At 39.1% G+C, this 18497-nt stretch overlaps 1 protein-coding gene across 3 annotated transcripts; it reads left to right on the top strand.

The window, feature by feature from the left end:
* Positions 1–1930: 1930 nt before the first annotated feature.
* On the top strand, positions 1931–18097 carry fybb (FYN binding protein b). Of its 3 annotated transcripts, XM_005941816.3 has the most exons (19): positions 1934–2317; positions 6558–7557; positions 11505–11607; positions 11743–11816; positions 12627–12649; positions 13015–13076; positions 13793–13925; positions 14038–14197; positions 14423–14543; positions 14786–14805; positions 14914–14989; positions 15107–15190; positions 15685–15725; positions 16152–16233; positions 16357–16456; positions 16569–16731; positions 16853–16886; positions 16974–17005; positions 17692–18097. In XM_005941816.3, the coding sequence occupies exons 1-19, from the start codon at positions 2093–2095 to the stop codon at positions 17712–17714; spliced, it is 2556 nt and encodes an 851-aa protein (XP_005941878.1). In that variant the 5' UTR covers positions 1934–2092; the 3' UTR covers positions 17715–18097. The 3 variants fall into 3 exon arrangements, with proteins under 3 accessions (XP_005941880.1, XP_005941878.1, XP_005941879.1); XM_005941817.3 differs by lacking the exon at positions 15107–15190; XM_005941818.3 differs by lacking the exons at positions 16152–16233; positions 16357–16456; positions 16569–16731; ... (1 more) ...; positions 16974–17005; positions 17692–18097 and having other exon boundaries at positions 1931–2317; positions 15107–15207.
* Positions 18098–18497: the final 400 nt, after the last annotated feature.

Below are 18497 nucleotides of genomic sequence, written 5' to 3'. Positions count from 1 at the left end.
GGTCAGGCCTGTAACCACAAATACAGAGAATGTCAAACACAATGGAGGAAGGGGGACAGATAAGAAAAGGAACAAGCAAATTACAAAACATGAAAGGATGCAACAAGATATGCGTAGCCATCATTAAAAATACTGTCTGTCCAGATTTTACAGCTTGTTCTGATTCCGGGTACAAATTCTATGTTGCATGAATTTGTTTTAATTGTTACTACAAAATAAGATAGAAAATGCCATACTGGTGTCCACTAGGGGGCTGCTTAGCTCTCTTTAGGGTTAATGAACCTCAACTGGTGGAGTTACTCAACTTTCACATAGAAAGCCTGTGTTGACACTTGTATTTTCTGCTCTTTATACAGAGTGTGTTCTCAGTTCTAAATTGAGCTTATTAGCTGTTAGCATGCTGAAACTGAAACTTCTCTACAAATTTTACTTATCACTACATCTTCTCATTAAATTTCGGTCCACCCAGCTGTAGCTGTCGCCTGCAGTTACATATGAGACACTGGATATGCAGAGTAATAACCTAGCTAATAAAGACTGGCAAAAAAAGAAGAATGCTAATGCTGAAGGCAGACAATTCATGAAGTGGCAGACTACATAAATTACTTCTTCACCCTTGTCATGGTTGGCTGTGTGGCAGGCAAGCCACACCAGTTTGGTGTGGTGGACCCAAAATTGCAGGACTCTTGGAGATGGGAATAAACTGAAAACACAGCTTTATTGCTGGAGGAATGATTCACGAAATAAAACTTACAAAAACAAAACTCTAAACCGAGGTGCTGGAGGACAGGTCATTACAAACACACAGCAAGTTGAGGGTACAATGCGACACTGACACAGAGAAACACAGGGCTTAAATACACAGGTGGCAGCAATCAAGGGATGAGAGACAGGAGGGGAACACACCGGGGAGAAATCACAGCTGACGAGACAGGGGAAACGTAACCAGAGCACACTCACATACGACACAGACCTTCACAATAAAACAGGAAACTCAGACACATGGAACCAGACAAGACATTGAACTAAACAGACAGATTCACAAACAGACGGGGTGACACCATAGACAGACAGAGATACAGACGCAGACTCAGAGGCAGACCGAATATAACACGTAGAACTCAAACAATAATAATAATCATGATAATAAATTGGAAAATGATAATAATAAACTTAAAGCGCTGGGTCACCGACCCAGGTCCATGACAACCCTTGTGCATTTCCTACAAGATTATTTGTAATCATCATTGCCATTTTTGATCTACACACCCACAACAAAACTTAAGCCATGAAGCGTTAACAGAGGTTTTCTAAATGAAGCCTACTATAAGTATTCTTTTAGTGAAGCTGTAAAGCTCACTTTCTCACAACAGAAAAACTGTTTTTTGCAATTCTTGAATCCTAACATGCAGCCAATTTTCATGTCAGAAGGCTGAATAGTGCATGTAAATAACACCATTTTCTTCCATAAAACCACTGACTTATCATTTGAAAACATGATAAGATAAACCTAAAGTGTTCTCACATACTTAAAGATAAGTGTGTGAGAACACAATTGCATAAAGTACACGAGGCCATGTGATAAATTCAATATATAAGCTTGGCCCTTTATGTGATTGTTTGCCCCTCTGTGAAATGAACTGTGGCACCTCTGCTTTAGCTCAAAGCACTTCTAAGGCTTCAAAGAGCCACTAGCATGGACGTACACTGGTCTTATACGCTTGTCTTGTCTTTGCGCCGCTCATATGACCACAATGTTTCCTGTGCTGTCTTCTAATGTTGTTCATTGGCTATGGCTTGTTGTCTTCCCGCACTGCTGACCAAAAACCTTTTCATCATACAAGCTATAACACCACTTTAACACAGTTGCTACGAAACAGTTTTGACTGTGGCTGTTTTGTTTTGTTTTTTCATTTTGACCTGCCTCTGACTGAGTGAACATCATTTGTTAAGGACAGTGGGAAACTGCAGGGAATTTGCCAGGGATAGGCAAATCAATGAGATCAAAACACGGAGATAACAGGAGTTGTGACACCCACAGTCACACAAAACACACATACTACTAAGAGAGGAAGTAGTCAGTTGTAGACAGATGCTTATGTCACTGAAAGAACAGGAGTATACATCCCCCCCTCAGACATACATGCTCAATGCTCAGCCACACTCTTTGTCATTCACTATCAACACTCACTATCTCAGTGCCTTTCTCTCTGTGACAGAAACAGAAACTCGCACAGAGGCACTGAACAAACACTCTCCTTTATCCACCAGCCAGTCGTTGACCAGCTCTCTGCCTGGGAAAGTCTTCCTCAAGATGGTGAGTAAAACTTAAGACACTTAAATAATTAATCATCACATTTTAAATGATTGAAATACTCTAAGTGGGCACTGTGGGTTTAACAGAAGGAACTTGCTCTTGAAACTGCAGAATGGTTGTTATGTGTGTTATAGACGGCTTATCGTGACAGGATAGCATGAGCTTTTGTATCTTTTAGAAGTCAGCCATACTTGATTATTATTACAAACTGGTACATTTTAATTTGCTTGAGCGAGTTAATGTGTACACACTGACAAAAGCAGAGTTGTCATATTTGTATTCTGAGCAGTCAACATAAGCTTTCATTCATTTCAGTGATCGTTACAGTTAAGTAAAGTAAAATGCTGAATTAAAACCACGTGTTTAAACTCGTTAAAAATAGTTTGATATTTAAAGCATTTTTGTCCCAATTTTCTTTTCACGTACTGTGTAAAAAATGAAAAGTTCAACCTCACAGTTGGGGTTGGTGGTTCTGGGTTTTGTGTCAGTTCGATTAAGCAAGGCACCTTTGCTCTGCACTTTTCATCACACTGTAAATAGAAATCGTGGTTCCTCTTCCTCTGTCGTTTCTCAGCTGGTCACTTTTCACAAGGCTTCTGTGAAAGAACAAACATTAAAAGAGAAAATGTGTTTGGAGTAACTGGTTTAGCATCCAAGACTCTTATTTATTATGTTATTTGTGCATTGACCCTGCACCATAACAATGGATTATTTACATATAATTATTTTCATAGCTAGAATTACATTAAACAGCTTTGCATTAAATTTATGGTTCAAACCTTTGAACCATCTCAGACAAGTATATAGGTGCCACACAAACTATGGCAGCTTTGTGTTGAGCTGTAGTGCAATAAATGGCTATCCTATCAAGAGGTGTTTCTGGTATGTGACAAAATTTGCAGGTCCTTTACAAAATTGCAACTGCAGTGCACCCGTATCTCGAGAAGAAGCAACTGCAATAATCCTGTACATAACATATTGGGCAATTTATAGCTTACCGCGGTTAAAAAACAGAAGTATTATGAGGGAACTTTCCTCTTTTTCTTTCTACCGATTTAATATTCAACCGCATTTCAGGCTCAGCGTTAACATATTTAACGCTTGATGTTACTAGCACCACTGCAGTGAAGTTCCACCCACTGTCCCTCTCAGTTTACTGAGAGATAGGCTGTTAAAGAGCATATGCTGACATTTCTCTCTTCAACACTGAAGCCACGTTGTTGACAGTGGATGTGCATTCATTGATAACAGTGAATGCACATTTCAGAATAAAATGTGTCCAAATGTATCAAATAAAACACCATCTACTTCTCCACTGCTGATTCAGTTCTTTAGACAGTGTAGCTTTTAAAGACTCGAAATTCCCTACATGGTCTGGTCCATGGTCACTGGTGGTGACTAAAGTCATCATCTTAAAGACTGAGACTGGTACTTTTTGTCACTCCCTTACTTTCCAGAGAGAGGGTCGCCAGAGTAGATAGATCCATGTACAGTACTGGGGCATTATGTCATCAGTAAAATATACTGGAAGTGTATTTCTCAGACGCTACAGTATGACATGTCTGGAAAGGCTGAAAGAAAAAGCTTCTTCTTTCTAAAAAGAGCAGAGCCGCACAACTTAGGTTACAAAGTTGCATCTGAAAAAAATCACAAGACTCCTGGAACAGTGCCTTTTGGACAGATGAGACCAAAGAGCAAATGTTTGGCAATAATAATACACTGTACCATGCTTGGGGAAAACTAAACAGCATGTTGATACAAGCGGCTCACACTAGCTTTCAAGCTTATTGATGGATGATGCTGATGATTTGGGTTTGCTTTGCAGCCACAGGACATGTGCACCTTGCAGTCACTGAGTCAACCATGAAGTCCTCTGTATACCAAAGTGTTCTAGAATTAAATGTGCAGTTTCAGCTAAATCTTGGTTGAAATTGGGTCACGAAACAGATCAATGATGCCAAGCACAGCAGTAAACCACATATAATGACTAAAATAGAAAAAGAAAAAACAAAAGGTACTGCAATGCTCTAGTCAGAGTCCAGACCTCAACCTCGCTGTGGTGGGACCTTAAGAGAGCTGTGCATCCAAAACCAATACAAATGCAAAAATGCCAACAAATTTCAATGAACAGAAGCAGTGTTTTAAAATTCCTCTATAACGTTGCAACGTAGTACAGAAGAGAACTATTTTTAGTTATTGTTACTAAGGGTGTTTCTACAAGCTACTGAACCATGGGGTGATATTCCTTTTTCACAGGACTGTATGCTGATTATGAAACTCACTGAGCCATCATATGCAATATCACATTATTACAATGAGAAGTCAGTAAGAGAAATCAGCTTCCACTTCACTCTGTGTTTTTGTGTCTAAGTCTCAGCACATAAGTGCACGTTAACACTGTGTGCTAAGTGTTTCTGTTTATAGCGGTGCGCATTTGCACTTTCCATTGCATTGTGTCCCCTTGCTTTTATTGCTCCATAGGAATAGCTGCAGCTGTGTGTCCTCATGCTCTTATCTCTACTTCCTGCTCAAGCCAGCTTCATTAGAATAGGTGTGGCTCCTAGTTGGTCACGAGCCAAATATATGACACTTTGTTAAACTGACGCTGGATGAAAGTGTGGTTAATAATGTACCTCAGGTTAGTAATGCAGCTTATTCCTGCCTCACACTTTTACATACTCACAGACCGACTGTTCCAGTTCACATATTTGAACTCCTCATTCATTCAAAGCCACTCTAAAAACACAGACCATCTAAATTATTTCCAGTGTAAACACCATTTTGCAGCTACCTTGAAACAGGTATATTACAAAGGTCCATGTAATAAATGCTTTTAAACTGGGGCCATTTGAAACTTGTGTTTATGACAGTGACAAACCAGGAAGTTGGTACAGAGTGTGGTTTGAGAGAAGGGGTTTTTTTTAGTCGGAAGTTTTTAGTTATTGTGTGTTTTTTAAAAGATGAAACCTGGAGTGAAGACAATAACTGGGCAGTAGTTGATGTTAAGACTTCCACATTATTGTGTGGGATTGTAAGACAAACATATTAAACATCTGAAGAAAAGAAAAATCACTCAATCCTTCGATTGATTATCTTTTCTTTTATTAATCTTAACCTATAGGATGCTTTTGTTGTACAGACATATGTCACATTTAAAAACACAGGTAGCACATTTACTCTGACATCATGTGAGAGTAGGGATAACTCGCCAGTTTATCACAGGGCAACATAAGAGTGTACCTACAACAACTTTACAACCACCAGTTAGCCAAATATCCATGTCTTTAGACTGTGAAATGATGCTAGAGCACCTGGAGAAAACCTACACAGGCAGAACATGCACATACAAAGCCTGACCACAAGGGTCAGAACTCATACCAGGTATGAGTCAACAATACTAACCACTGCACCACTGCACCATGCTGCCAAATGCAACAGACTCAGAAACAGATGTGTTTTGAATGCTGGCAATTCTCAAGGTAAAATACTGTAAGACAGAAAATAGTCTCTTTTTTTCCAAATATTGCTTAAGAGTGCCAAACATAGAAAAATAATGACATGAGTCATCTGCAGAGTTCCTGTATTACACAATCCTGTAAATGCTGAGAATACTTATAGTCAAGGAACATAAAATCCCTTATTTTCATGACAGAGGATATTTTGTTTTAAACATTAAATCTTTAACAGAGAGACACTAACAAACAGGGTCACTTTTGCAAATCCGTAGCTGCAATCAAGCTGCTGGCCTAACCACTACTACACTTTGAGATGTAGTGTCATTTGAACATGTTTGAACCACAAAGCCTGTGATTAACCTTTTAAGACAAAGCTCTGTGCATTAAGTTTCTATGTGTGCATAGAAAAAAATAGTGTGAGACGGATCTTGGGTAAATTACTGGGGAGAAAAAAAGACCGTTTAATTGAGCAGTGAAAGAGAAACTGAAGAGAAAGCACAAATTCTACTGACTGGACAATGAAAGGAAATGAGAGGAAATGAAACTTTCTGTTCCTATTTGAACTTTCATGGCAGCTCAGTGTGAGCAACTCATTTTTTTAAATTCCCTTTTTGCTCTGTCTGGATTTTATTTTCTGCTGAAGCCATTTATGTTCTAGCAAGCACGGTCTTATTTTCCTTTAGCTTAGATTCTTCTTTAAGTAAACATCTGTTTGATCCTTACTGTGGTGTTGGATTCTTATTAACTCACTTTTTGAACCCCTTATGTCTTTTTTTTCCCTTCAGGACAATAAGTCAGATGTAAAGGCCATCATGGCTCGCTTCCAAGCAGGTGGGGGAAGCACTGACGAGACTTCCTCTGCGCCCCCTGGACGTATCAAACAACCCTTGCACCCGACCCTCTCCTCTGGCCCACCTATACAGAAGAAACCAGTCTTGGAAAGCCTCTCTGGCAGTGCCGTAAATACGCCTCCAAAACCAAGTTTCCTAAAAAACACAGTATCTACTAAAAGTGACACAGAGGTACAAGAGCCAAATAAAGCTAAAGCCTTGGCAAGCAGATTTGCCAACATCCAGGATGATAGCAACATGAACAGCAAACCCTTTACTGTTAATAAACAGCAGACACCCTTGAAATCACCCTTATCACAGGCTCCTGAAGTTAAAAGCCTGGCACAGAAGCCTCCATTCAACAAACCTCCTCTTACCTCCACCGTGTCTGAGTCCAAACCTGCCTTTCCTAAACCTTCACCAGCAATCAGCAACAAGCCCAGCTGGGTTAAAGACGAAAACAATGCAGCACCAAACAGCAGTCCTGCGCCACTTAAATTGCCTGGTGTGCAACAAAAACCGATTGGCGGCATTGTAAAATTACGGCAGCAAGCTGAGGAACAGGCAGGAGGGAACAAAGACAATGTGATCAAACCTTCATCGCTGGCCAACTCTTCTTCTAAGCCCACCTCAAACTTCAGGACTGCTCAGAATCTGTTCAACAAGGAGGAAAAGACTGAGCAGACAGAGAGTGGTGGGACCAGCAAACCTGGCCTTACAGCTACTAACTCCATTCCTCCTCCAAAACCTCCAGCCAGTAAGAAGCCCAGTTTTAAGAAGCCAGTCAAGCCCTCTCCTCTGGCCAGCGGTGGTGTTAACGGAAATGATTCATCAGGCCCAAAGCGTAACCCTCTCCCCAACAGCTTGGCTCTGGGTCCTCCTCCTGCTAAACCTAACCGACCTCCGAAAGTCAACCTGGAGAACATTAAAAGAGGCTCAGAGGCCTCTGACGAGGGTAAGTTGGATTTGTCCGTGTAACCGCAAAGCCACACTATCATTTTGGTCAGTGGCATGCTGACTTTTTGCCATACATACAGCCAAGAGGCGTAACAGTTTGGTTGGATGCTAAATTGTCTGCTGACACTAGCAATCTCGGATAGTACACTCTGGATCTGTACACTGCACAGACGCATATACTTGAAAAGTAGTACTATGCAGGGATAACATAAAAATAAAATACTATAATTTCGCTCAACCAAAACCGTTGCACAGGCAGGCTATTAATATAATTAACCACAAATAACCACAAAGCTGAGAGATTTTGTACTTGTTATAAATAGGCCCCAAAAGACCCCAATGACACACAAGCTATAGATAAGTCCAGGTTATTGACTTGAATTAGCAACACTGAGACCAAATGATGTATCAAGACCCACCTTTAGTTGTGATATGTGGCCCAGCCCTGAGCTAAATGTCATGAGCCATGCTCGATATGAGTTATGGCAAGCATGTACATGATGTGACCCAAATGTTATAACACATCTGACATCTGGCCCATAATTGGTAGACCTGTGGCTGACATGTGGTGTTTGTACTCATCCTGAGTCAACTCCCAAAGAAAAGTAAAGAGATGGGCCACGTTTCAGCCAAAGGTCATTGCCTTTTGGATTGTGGCTTCATCTGGCTCAGGGTGTCAAAAGGAAGGAAGCCACGTAGAAGCCAAATATATATTTTGAGAAAACTTGGCCTGCTTCAATAGAGTGGTGGATCTGAACCAAGACCGTTTGTTGGCCTGTGTGTAAGGGTCTGATAAGGTTATTGAGGCAAGTTATAAACTAATGGAACTTATTGCAGGTCCAAATGACCAAAAGTCCTTTAATCTGACAGTGTAATCAAAAGAAGCACCACGAGCATGTAAAATGTTTGAGATGCTGTTTTTCACAAATATGAACACAAGTGTGCCTTGAAACTTTGGCTTGTTTAGGGTGTCGTGAGCATAAATTGACTGAATTACTGAGTTAGGCGGATAGAAGACAGGTTGCTGACATCCACCTGTATAGCAAGCCACAATAAAGTTGTCACATTCACAAGATTTTGAGGAAACTTAACCTCTGACCCCTGACCCCTGACCTTGAGGCCGAGGTCACTGAGATTTAAACAACTCCTAATAGTTTTAGTAGATACAATTGTATCAATTTGGCACTCCTATGTTGCTTTGTTCTCGAGTTATCGCATTCAGAAACCTGCTGACAGCCTTCCATATTTGTAAAAGTTAAATGTAATCATCTACTGAATCATTCAATTCAGTTTCATTTATATGGTACCACTTATGGTGGCTGTGGCTCAGCAGGTCAAGCAGGTTTTCTACTAAGTTGAAGGTCAGTGGTTTGATCCCTCCTCCAGTCTGCATGACACAGGATCTTAGGGCAAGATACTAAACCTAAATGAAAAGCAGTCTGGTGTTTTCTACACAAGTATGCAGTGGAGGCGTGCTTTCACAGTTTAACGTTGTCCCAGACACGTGTGATCACACCTTCATGAAGCTAAAGTTAACCCAGCACGTTAGCTACTTCCTTTATTCAGAATCGAAGGAGAGTTCAGAATTTTACTTTAAAAAATATACATAGATGTAAATATATTTGTTGTTTATTTTAATTACCTGTTATCACCCATTACTGTAAGATGACAGCAGAAGTGTTGCAAGACTAGAATGTGTACTTTTCAATACAGAACAAGAAACCTTACTATTTGAAAGTAAATAAATACACTTGTACTAGAAAAAAAACGTATTTTATTTGATAGATGAACAGTTCGGTGTTTCTAGTTTAAAGAAATGCTGAATATCCAAAGAGTACACTAAGAAATACTAGAAAACAGCATTTAAACCCAAACTTAGGTCTTGGATTTGTTTTTTATTAATAAAAAATGGATGACCTCTGTGGTTGCTGACAAATCTTGATGAGATCATGTGGACGTAATCTGTTCCCATGTATCTCTATCAAAAGAGAACTCTAAAAAAATGCTTAACAAACTCACAAAATAGGCTTTTCAAAATGAGATGAAAATGAACATTTTATTGCTTTGCAGTATGGCCTAACGTACAAGAAAGTAGAAAATATGCTCTACATATGCGAGACAGGGAGTTCAGCTTCAGGCAGTAAACTTTTGCCAGCCAGCAGGGATGCACATGTGCGCCCCCCCACCCCCCCAGTCAGAAATATTTCAGCTTTTTGTTTGATTTTACATCCTTTGTTTTCAGTTTGGTCTCATGGGTGTTTGGTTCTCTAATCTCAATCTGTATACAACACATATGGCAAATTAAACACAGCAGAATTTGCAGGAAAACAAGCCCCAGCAACATTTTATGTAATGGACTCTCTATAGAAGCAGAGTCAGTCTCCCCACCCCGTGAAAAGGGTTAAATGTGTAAGAGTTAATGTGGGGCACTCAAGAGCGTGCAGCTCTCGTGACTGTCTAAAGAAGGTGTTCCTCTTATTTTATTGGTTCAAGTGCATTTCCTCTATATCGCCCGCAATGCTACTTTGGACAGGATCTGTTAACGCATTTCTGAAGTGTGAAATAGAAGTTGCTTCACAAGTCAGTGTGGTTTCAGTGACGTGGGCAGTGTTTGGCCAGCAGTTATTGAGCATAGTTTAGCTTATAAGACCTAAAAGAAATACACAAAGTATGCTTGTGCATGAAATATTGCACTGCATAAATTACTCTGTGTATTTTCAGTGTGTTTACACAAATGCTGCAGTTCTTCCGAGCTTCACATAAGAGACTAAAGTGAGACTAGGTTCCTCTATTTGCAAGTTCCCTGTCCAGTTTCTCTTTTCTACCCCCACTTCACTCGCCACTCTGACAGCCGAGTTTGTTTCACCACATGGGGAAGTAAGTTCCAGCAAGCCAGCGAGCCTTTTTAAAGACAGGCTCTGTCTATAGACACATACGTGAATATATTCCAGTCAGAGGTCGGGTCGGCTGTCTTGGCTGGAATTCTAAAGGCCAAGAGAGCAATGTTCTGCTCACAGTTTTGCAGTTTTGTGAGATTCATTCCACCAAACCACATTGCCTAGCGTCCACTAGTAATAACTCTGGATAATAACATTGTACTCTCACTTTCTTTCCTTTATTTCTTATGGCTTTTGTGATCCTATATTGATCTTGAGTAAAGTTATAAAGATTTACATAATTCGCATCGCCTACATTACTGGAGTTTGTTTTTAGGTGCATCATTCAAATTTAGTGGCCAAAGAAACACATTTACCGACATTACAGACACACCATTTTGAAGCACTTACTGTTGATTACTTCCTGGTTGTTGTGCATTACACATTATACACCTGAATACATTTCATGGCAAAAAAGACTCCATAAAGACGTAGCCGTTTTCACTTTTACTTTCAGTACTCTCAAAACTCCGTGAGTCACATTTTAAAGTTCCTGGGACATTTTTTTATGTGGACAGCGACCGAAGATTGGTCATTGTTCTCGAAATCTTGTGACACAAGGGTTACTTAAGCAGGAAAAACACTCTAGGAGATTCAAATGCCTCGTTGCAGAAATTTTTTATATATTATTCTTGATCATAGTCAGAGTCCTATTAACACATACCGTCAACAGTCTCTGAAGGTTATGTACAGAGGACCATCTTTGCACCAGTTTCGATGTGTCTAGATGAGACTGATGTGACTCTTTGACATATATAATCATCACAGAAATTAGAGAGACCTATTTCAAAGAAAAATGGAAGTTTTTCACATTTAGAAACATAGATACCCATCTATTTATGTACACGTCTTGTGTGGTCATCAGAGATGGTGTCAGAGAGTGTTGGTGAAATTCATTTGCATTGGTCTAAAAAGTGCTAAATTTACACTGGAAGCAAGTAAAGTACAGCAAAACCACTTAAAGAGTAATCGGCTAACACAGCGTCAACACTGCATGTTTCTGCTGCAGGTCCCAGTTTTAAGAAACCCATTGCTGCGAGCAACCATGTGGCCCAGAATCAAGCCCCACCACCTGCACTGCCAAATCTGCCCCCACGACATCCTGGAGCCATGTGAGTGACACATTAAACACACTTTTTCATTTTCCTGTTTGAACAAAAACACGGTGATAAATGTTGGACATGCTGTGTATTATCTGGATAATGCTACTCCAATTAATAACAGCTAAATCCTAACCTGCTGTTTAGGAACCAGCAAGAAGACACTTACGACGATGTCGATCACGTGACCAATTCTCCTCCGCCTCTACCACCATCTGCAGGTCCAGTAAAAGTCTCTAAGTCTCTAAAACTAGTGTTGCACAACTTTTTTTTAACATCACAGGAAAACAGAAGAAGCTGAACTTTGTGCTAGGAGACAGTGGTAATTTCTAAATACGTAAAATGTATTTTATTGGCATTGAAAATGTGTGGAGTTGTATGAAAGGAAGAAAAGAATATTTTTAGAACTCAAAATGTTATGGCTTCAACTATTCCTAAGTATAAAGTATACTATTTTAAATGCTTCATTTTGGAGTAATCCCAAAATATTTTTTTAATCCAGTGGATTCTAGTGCAACCTCACCATCACTGTTTACCTACCTTTATCTACATTAGTTAGCATAAGGATAAGATGCAGGGAGCAGAAGCAGTGAACATGAATACTTTACCGTACAAAGCAACAGACCCGCACAAGAGAGGTGAAGAAGAGAGTGCAGGCAGGGTGGAGCCGATGGAGACAAGTGATTTTTGACAGAAGGATAGCAGCAAGACTGAAAGAGAAAGTTTACAAGATGGTGAGGAAGATGCTAGGGATATGGTGAGATGGACCCAGATGATCTGCTGTGGCGACCCTTGAAGGCAGCAGCTGAAAGATGAAAAAGTTAGCATGAAGCTAAAGAGATTTAGTTTTCTAAATATTATGTATTTTCATATCATACTTAAAAAAAGACTAATTCTTAAAATGTTTTTGGTACAGTTGACAGTCAGCATTGAGCACGTTAAACTTCACAGTATGAACATGAATTCAGATAGTGATATCTGCTTCAAAAGGGTCTCATTGTAACGCTGCTTTATTGTTTCTCTTTTTGCAGCCCACCCAAGCCAGAGAGGAAAGGTGAGACATGCTGAAGTACTTTCACTCATATAAATACAGATTGCCATGCAGGTGAAAGTGCAGAATAAACCACATCACCACCAGTGGTACCACAGAAGGAAACGGCAACAGAATAGTGACTAAATAACACGAGCCCTGGAAGTAATTATAAATGAACGTATGGGTAAAAAAACATGACTTTTGACAGATTGTAGGTCTGCTTCAAAGAGGCTTTTGTAGTCCAAGCAGAACTTCTGGAGGTTAAATATCTTTAACGAATTCAAATAATTAAGTTGAAAAGTTTATACTCTAAAATTAAACATGTCTTAACTTGACTAAGGTTATAGCCTTATATATTTCTGTTGCTTTATGTCCTCTCCTCCCAGGAGGAAATTAATGACGACGATGATGATGATGGAGAGATGTATGAAGATCTTGATGAACGATGGTGAGAGATTGTCACACCTCCATTGGCTTATCCCACACCTCACTCGTGATGTCTAGGTTTTAAAGTGTGAAAGAATAACTGGCCTTTTTATGCACAATGTTTGAGGACTGCGTATGAAATAAGTCTGCTTAGACCCAAAGTTCAAAATGTCTGCGGTAAATGTTCAGCTGTGTCCACGTCACACCTTATTAACACTACCATCTAGTGGTTGTTTTGCATCACTATGAGATGTTGTTGCTTTTCGGTCTGTGGCACTTTAACCGATTAAAACAAGGGAGCAGACAAACTTAGAGTAAATTAAATCGCCTTTCTAACTTCACTTTTTAAGGGACATCAGAAGTCTTGGAATATTTTGGGTAATGATATCAAATAAAGCTCTTGTTTTTATAGAACCTAAGAATATCTTACATAAACATAAAATATATACATTTAGAAACCGGGTTTATTTTGACTAAATTGGTACAATCAATCCCTGTTACTCCCAGTGAGAATCTGAGCATCTTCAGCATTGATGTGTGGCTCATTAAACTATACATCGCTACCATCTTGTAATCTGTTCCCTTCAAGGCTTCCTGTTAGCTTTCTGTCACAAACTCCACCCAGTCTGAAAGCTCTTCTTCACCTTTCTTACCCAATAAAACTGAATCTTAAACCTATTTATCCATCCATCTATCAAAACTTTTGTTTTTAAATGCTTTGTACTTTTGGTGTTAAAGGGAAGCAGCAGAACAAAAGCAAGAGAAGAAGAAAGAGAAAGAGGACAAAGAGGAGAAAAAACGTCAGGAGGCTGAGAAGAAGGAGCAGAAGGAACGCGAGAAGAAGGAACAAGAGGCCCGGAAAAGATTCAAAGTGAGTGAACGTCTCAGGTAGAATCAATAAGACTGTCACACCTCAGTCATCAAAACCAAGTTATTTGTCATGTGCACATTTGAATTCATGTGCATGCGTGGTTGTGTGTTAGTTGGTTGGTCCCCTGGAGGTCCTTCAGAAAGGAAAGGCATCCACAGATTGTCGAAGCAGCAAGACTGACCTTGGTCTGAAGCAGGGAGACCCCGTGGACATCATTCGAGTCCAGGGAAACCCCGAGGGTAAATGGTTGGGAAGAGCACAGGATGGATCCAGTAGGTTCACAATCTACCCCTCAATTTTCTCAGTTTCTCGTCACCTTCCACTCTAACTCTTTGCTGACAGGATAAATTGTCACTTGTATCAGCAAATACAGGATCAGCTATCTCTCTATGCACCATCTATGGTCTTTTTTTCCATTTTTAGTCAATATTTTAGCTTCAAAGCTGACTGTAGGAGCAACACTAACATCTCGTCAATGCTTCATTTTGCTCTCACAGTTGGCTACGTGAAGACGACTTCAGTAGAAATTGACTTTAACTCCTTGAAGAATCAAGGAGCCTCACTTCAGCAGGCGTACGAACCCGAAGTCTACGATGACATCGATGTAGTTGATAACAGGTACGGGATTGCAACTGTAAATGATGAGTCCTTAATGTGGCCCCAACACTCCTTCACAGACACAGACATAGATAATACGTTTGAAAATGCTAGTCAGTCAGGATTATGAAACGCTAATGGCAACTCCAGTGTTACTGTCTTGCTGTTACCCCATGAAGCACTTCTCCAATTTACTGTGAAAAAACAAAGTTAGCCAAGTTGGCCTGCTTCTCATTTAATATCTCTCTTTTTTTTCTCTACAGCACTAAAAAAGGACCAGGAGGTACATTTTACAATACTGTGTTTCATTTTATTATTATATATTATTATATTAATAATATTGTTGCTCACACAATGAAATCTTGCTGATTACATCTCTTATGCCTTGTAGTTGTCCTACCACCTCTACCAGGAGGAGAAGAAGGAGAAATATATGATGATGTTGTCGATCCAAACTTAGAAGTCAGGTGAGAACTGGTTTTGTTATTTAAAAAAACAGGTAAATGCAAACGTAAAGACACTCTGGAAAGATTCAGAAAACATGACAGAAGAGCAGATCATTACATCCTTGGTTGGCTTTCCAGTCCCTTCGATCCCAGGTCTTCTTTGAAGCCCCGCAGCTTCCTGCGGATGTTTGACCGAAACAGACGCCCTGCCAGCTCTAAAGTGTAAAATACACTCAGTAGTAAGACTGACCACAGATCTACTGTCCAATGTTGTTAATCCTTAATCTTTCAGCCGTCACTCCTCTTTTATCGGTGACGCCGCATTTCAGTTTTGATTTCTCCCGACATCGGCATCAGAAAAAACACTTCACCTCCTCTGTCTGAATAACACTGAAACGTCCTAATTTGCAGTTTAACTTCCGCAGTCTGAGAAGCTGGAGTCTAACGGTCACGTTTACATGTTTGTGTCTGATCACTGACTACCTGTGATTTTACTAATCTTTGGGAGTAATTTGCATGTGCGCGACTGCTGTACAACTCAATCAGAAAAATCAATGTATTAACAGCTAACACTGTCAAAAGCATGTTTTAACCAGAGTTGAATATGATTGTTAATCAGGGCTGCTTTAAGTCACATTAACACACTTTTAACTGATGATACTGTAGCAATATAAAGGATATAATATTTTTAACTATCTTTTCCTCTGTTGTCCCAGAGTGCCTCCACCAAGCCAATTTACAGCAGATGGGAATTCAGGTATAACTCATTTGACTCATTTGACCACTTTACTGTCCATTTCAAAATAACACAACTTGACACGGTTTCTCTAACATAAAAAGACGTTAATCCACACATAAGTTTTTCTGGTACAGGTTGGTTTGTCTTTTAGGACCCAAAGGCTTATTGAGGCTAATCGGTTCTAAGATCGTTCAACTTTATATTGATACTATTGTGTCGTTGCCATTTCTGTCCCACTTTCTTGACTTTAACTTGTAGTATTTTTCCACTGTAACACTATAGTGATGGTCTGTGAGTTATACTTGTTATATTTACTCTTTTGTAACATTTATTATAATGTCTACGGTGTTCCTTTAAGGAAGGTTTGCAAACTAAAGCTTCATTCAGGCTTAGTGAAAACTATCCAATCCAATACTCACCGACCATTTCCTTGTGTTAACACAGATAAGCCGGGTCAAGCAATTGATGAGGAAATATATGATGACGTCGACTCTCAAAATGCACCTATCCCACCTCCCATCAGCAGGTAGATCAACCTCACAACAAAAGACTGTATTTAAGATAAACTCCAACCTGTTTAGAGCCATGAACTGAAATGTCTTAATACAGCTGTTATTTCTTTCCAATTTCTGTTTGTTTTCCCATCAAGTATTCCACCTGGGAAAATCAAAACCAAAGTTGACGAAATGGACCCTAAGAAGCAGAAAAAGTTTGAGAAGGAGGAGAAGGAATTCAGGAAGAAGTTTAAGGTTTGTCACTCTAACGTGTTTCAACCACACTTACAATATCTTTTATCTTATTTCGCATGTTTTTATATATACACACACATATATAGATATATAAATTTTAAATCTGTTTCAGTATGAAGGAGAAATACAGGTGCTGTACCAGGTGAATGTCATCCACAATCTTACAAATAAAAAATGGAGTGGCAAAGAGCTGCCAGTAAAAGCAGGAGAGGCCCTTGATGTGATCGCTAAAGCTGTGGATAACAAACTGATCTGTCGAAATGAAGACGGCAAGTGTGAGTATCTATTTACTCAATTATATTGATTAATCGATAGATATATTTAAGATCTCCATTTACCCAATTAACAAATCCTAGCACTATTTACCATTAAACCCTTAAAATGTGCATTTTACAGTTGGTTATGTATCGACCAGCCACATTGCTATGGAGTAAGTACTACAGACATCACACATTTATGCTAAGCTAGAAACTAAACAACATACTGACAGTACTGATGTTTTTGTTTTTGTTTACAGCGATGGAGATATCTATGATGATATTGGAGACGGTACGTTCTGAATACATTGCTGTGCAGCTGAACTTTTAGGAGTATAACTGCTGACAGAGCAGTCTTTAAAAAGTGGATTTTATTTTAACCCTCCCACAAACCTCAGTACATTGAGGTTTGCAGGTATGGCTCTTTATGCACAGCTCTCTTGAGGTCCCACCACAGACTTTCTATATGGTTGAGTTCTGGACTTTGACAGTGTTTGACACACCCTCATATTTAACTCAACAATACTTTGGGAGTTCATGGTTGACTCAACGACTGCACAGTGCCCAGGTCCTCTGACTGCAAAACAAGTGCAGTACTATTAATGGTTAAGATGGTTGGTTAAGATTGTGTATTCCCTCCTCTGTCACAAAAGTGGGAAGGACCTGAGCAGCAGACACATGACTCAAAACACTGAGAAAAAGAAATTCATTCAACTTATCAATTGTAAACTATGTAAACGAAATCCATTTGTCATCATGTCGAATACTTTGCGGTGTCAGTGTATTAAAACAAAATAACCAAAACAGCTAAACCAAACAAATGTGAAACCAGTAGAAGAGTGTGAAACCAAAAAAGCTGTACTTCTGATTTGTTTGTTGAGTGTGGGTTAATATTAAAAAAAAATATTTTATTTGTCTGGCTGTGGATACGACCCTCACAGGAAATACATTTTAACTATTGTTTTGCTTTCATTTCAGAGTGCATCTACGACAACGATTAAAGAACATCCTGCACCAGCTTTTTTGTTTTATATTGCTTATTTGCATCTTTTGTTATTTATTATGTTTACTCTTGCTATACACTGGGAGTTGGTATAAAATGGCCATTTGGTGTCAATCTATTTTTTTTCTTTATATCATCGAAATTAGACAGAAAAAAATGTGTGGTTGGTGGCTCCAACTGCTGGAGCCAGGCTAGCCACATACAATCTCATACTTTAACCCCCACCCCCCAAAAAAGCTCTAAATCAAACTATGTGTCAAATATTTGTTCAAACAACAGTATTTTAATATATTTCTCTGTCTGTTTTCTTCATTTCTTCCTCGTTTGGGCTTTAATTTATGAATTTGCTTCAAAGATTTTGCAAAAATTTAAGAATATTTGCAGTATACAGCTAATAAAAAGATTGTACTTTTGTTGTCTTTTCGGTGGATGATGTACTGTTTGTATATTCCTTTCTATTAGGCCAATTCAAACATTTATCTTTGTCTAACTAAAGATTTAGACAAACGTAATTCTGTGCCAAAGTACTTTTCATGCACTGTATATAAAGTTAAGAAGAACTTCCTGTATTTTTTTTTTTTTGATTTATTTGGATTTTTTTCTCAACACATTATATTTTGTCCTGTTGTTGCAATAAGACAATACCTGAGAAAGATAATAAAGACCCCAAATTAATATGCACTGCATCTTTCGATATGTACCTCTGAACTTAAATAATGTAAGTTTGGCTGGTTAATGGATGGTGGTGAGTCAACAAAGGATTGTTTATTTATTTGTTTTT

Source organism: Haplochromis burtoni, unplaced genomic scaffold, assembly GCF_018398535.1.
Source record: "Haplochromis burtoni strain Fernald_Lab_line unplaced genomic scaffold, NCSU_Asbu1 Contig_325, whole genome shotgun sequence".
Classification (NCBI taxonomy): Eukaryota; Metazoa; Chordata; class Actinopteri; order Cichliformes; family Cichlidae; genus Haplochromis; species Haplochromis burtoni.
The sequence above is the reverse complement of the archived record's forward strand: the minus strand, read 5'-3'. Positions and strand labels throughout refer to the sequence as shown.

Coding starts and splice junctions, on each gene's coding strand:
- fybb (XM_005941816.3), top strand. CDS start 2,093: ATGCTTATGTCACTGAAAGAACAGGAGTATACATCCCCCCCTCAGACA. Junction 14,806..14,913: donor CACTAAAAAAGGACCAGGAG/GTACATTTTACA, acceptor TATGCCTTGTAG/TTGTCCTACCACCTCTACCA. Junction 16,887..16,973: donor ACCAGCCACATTGCTATGGA/GTAAGTACTACA, acceptor TTTTGTTTACAG/CGATGGAGATATCTATGATG.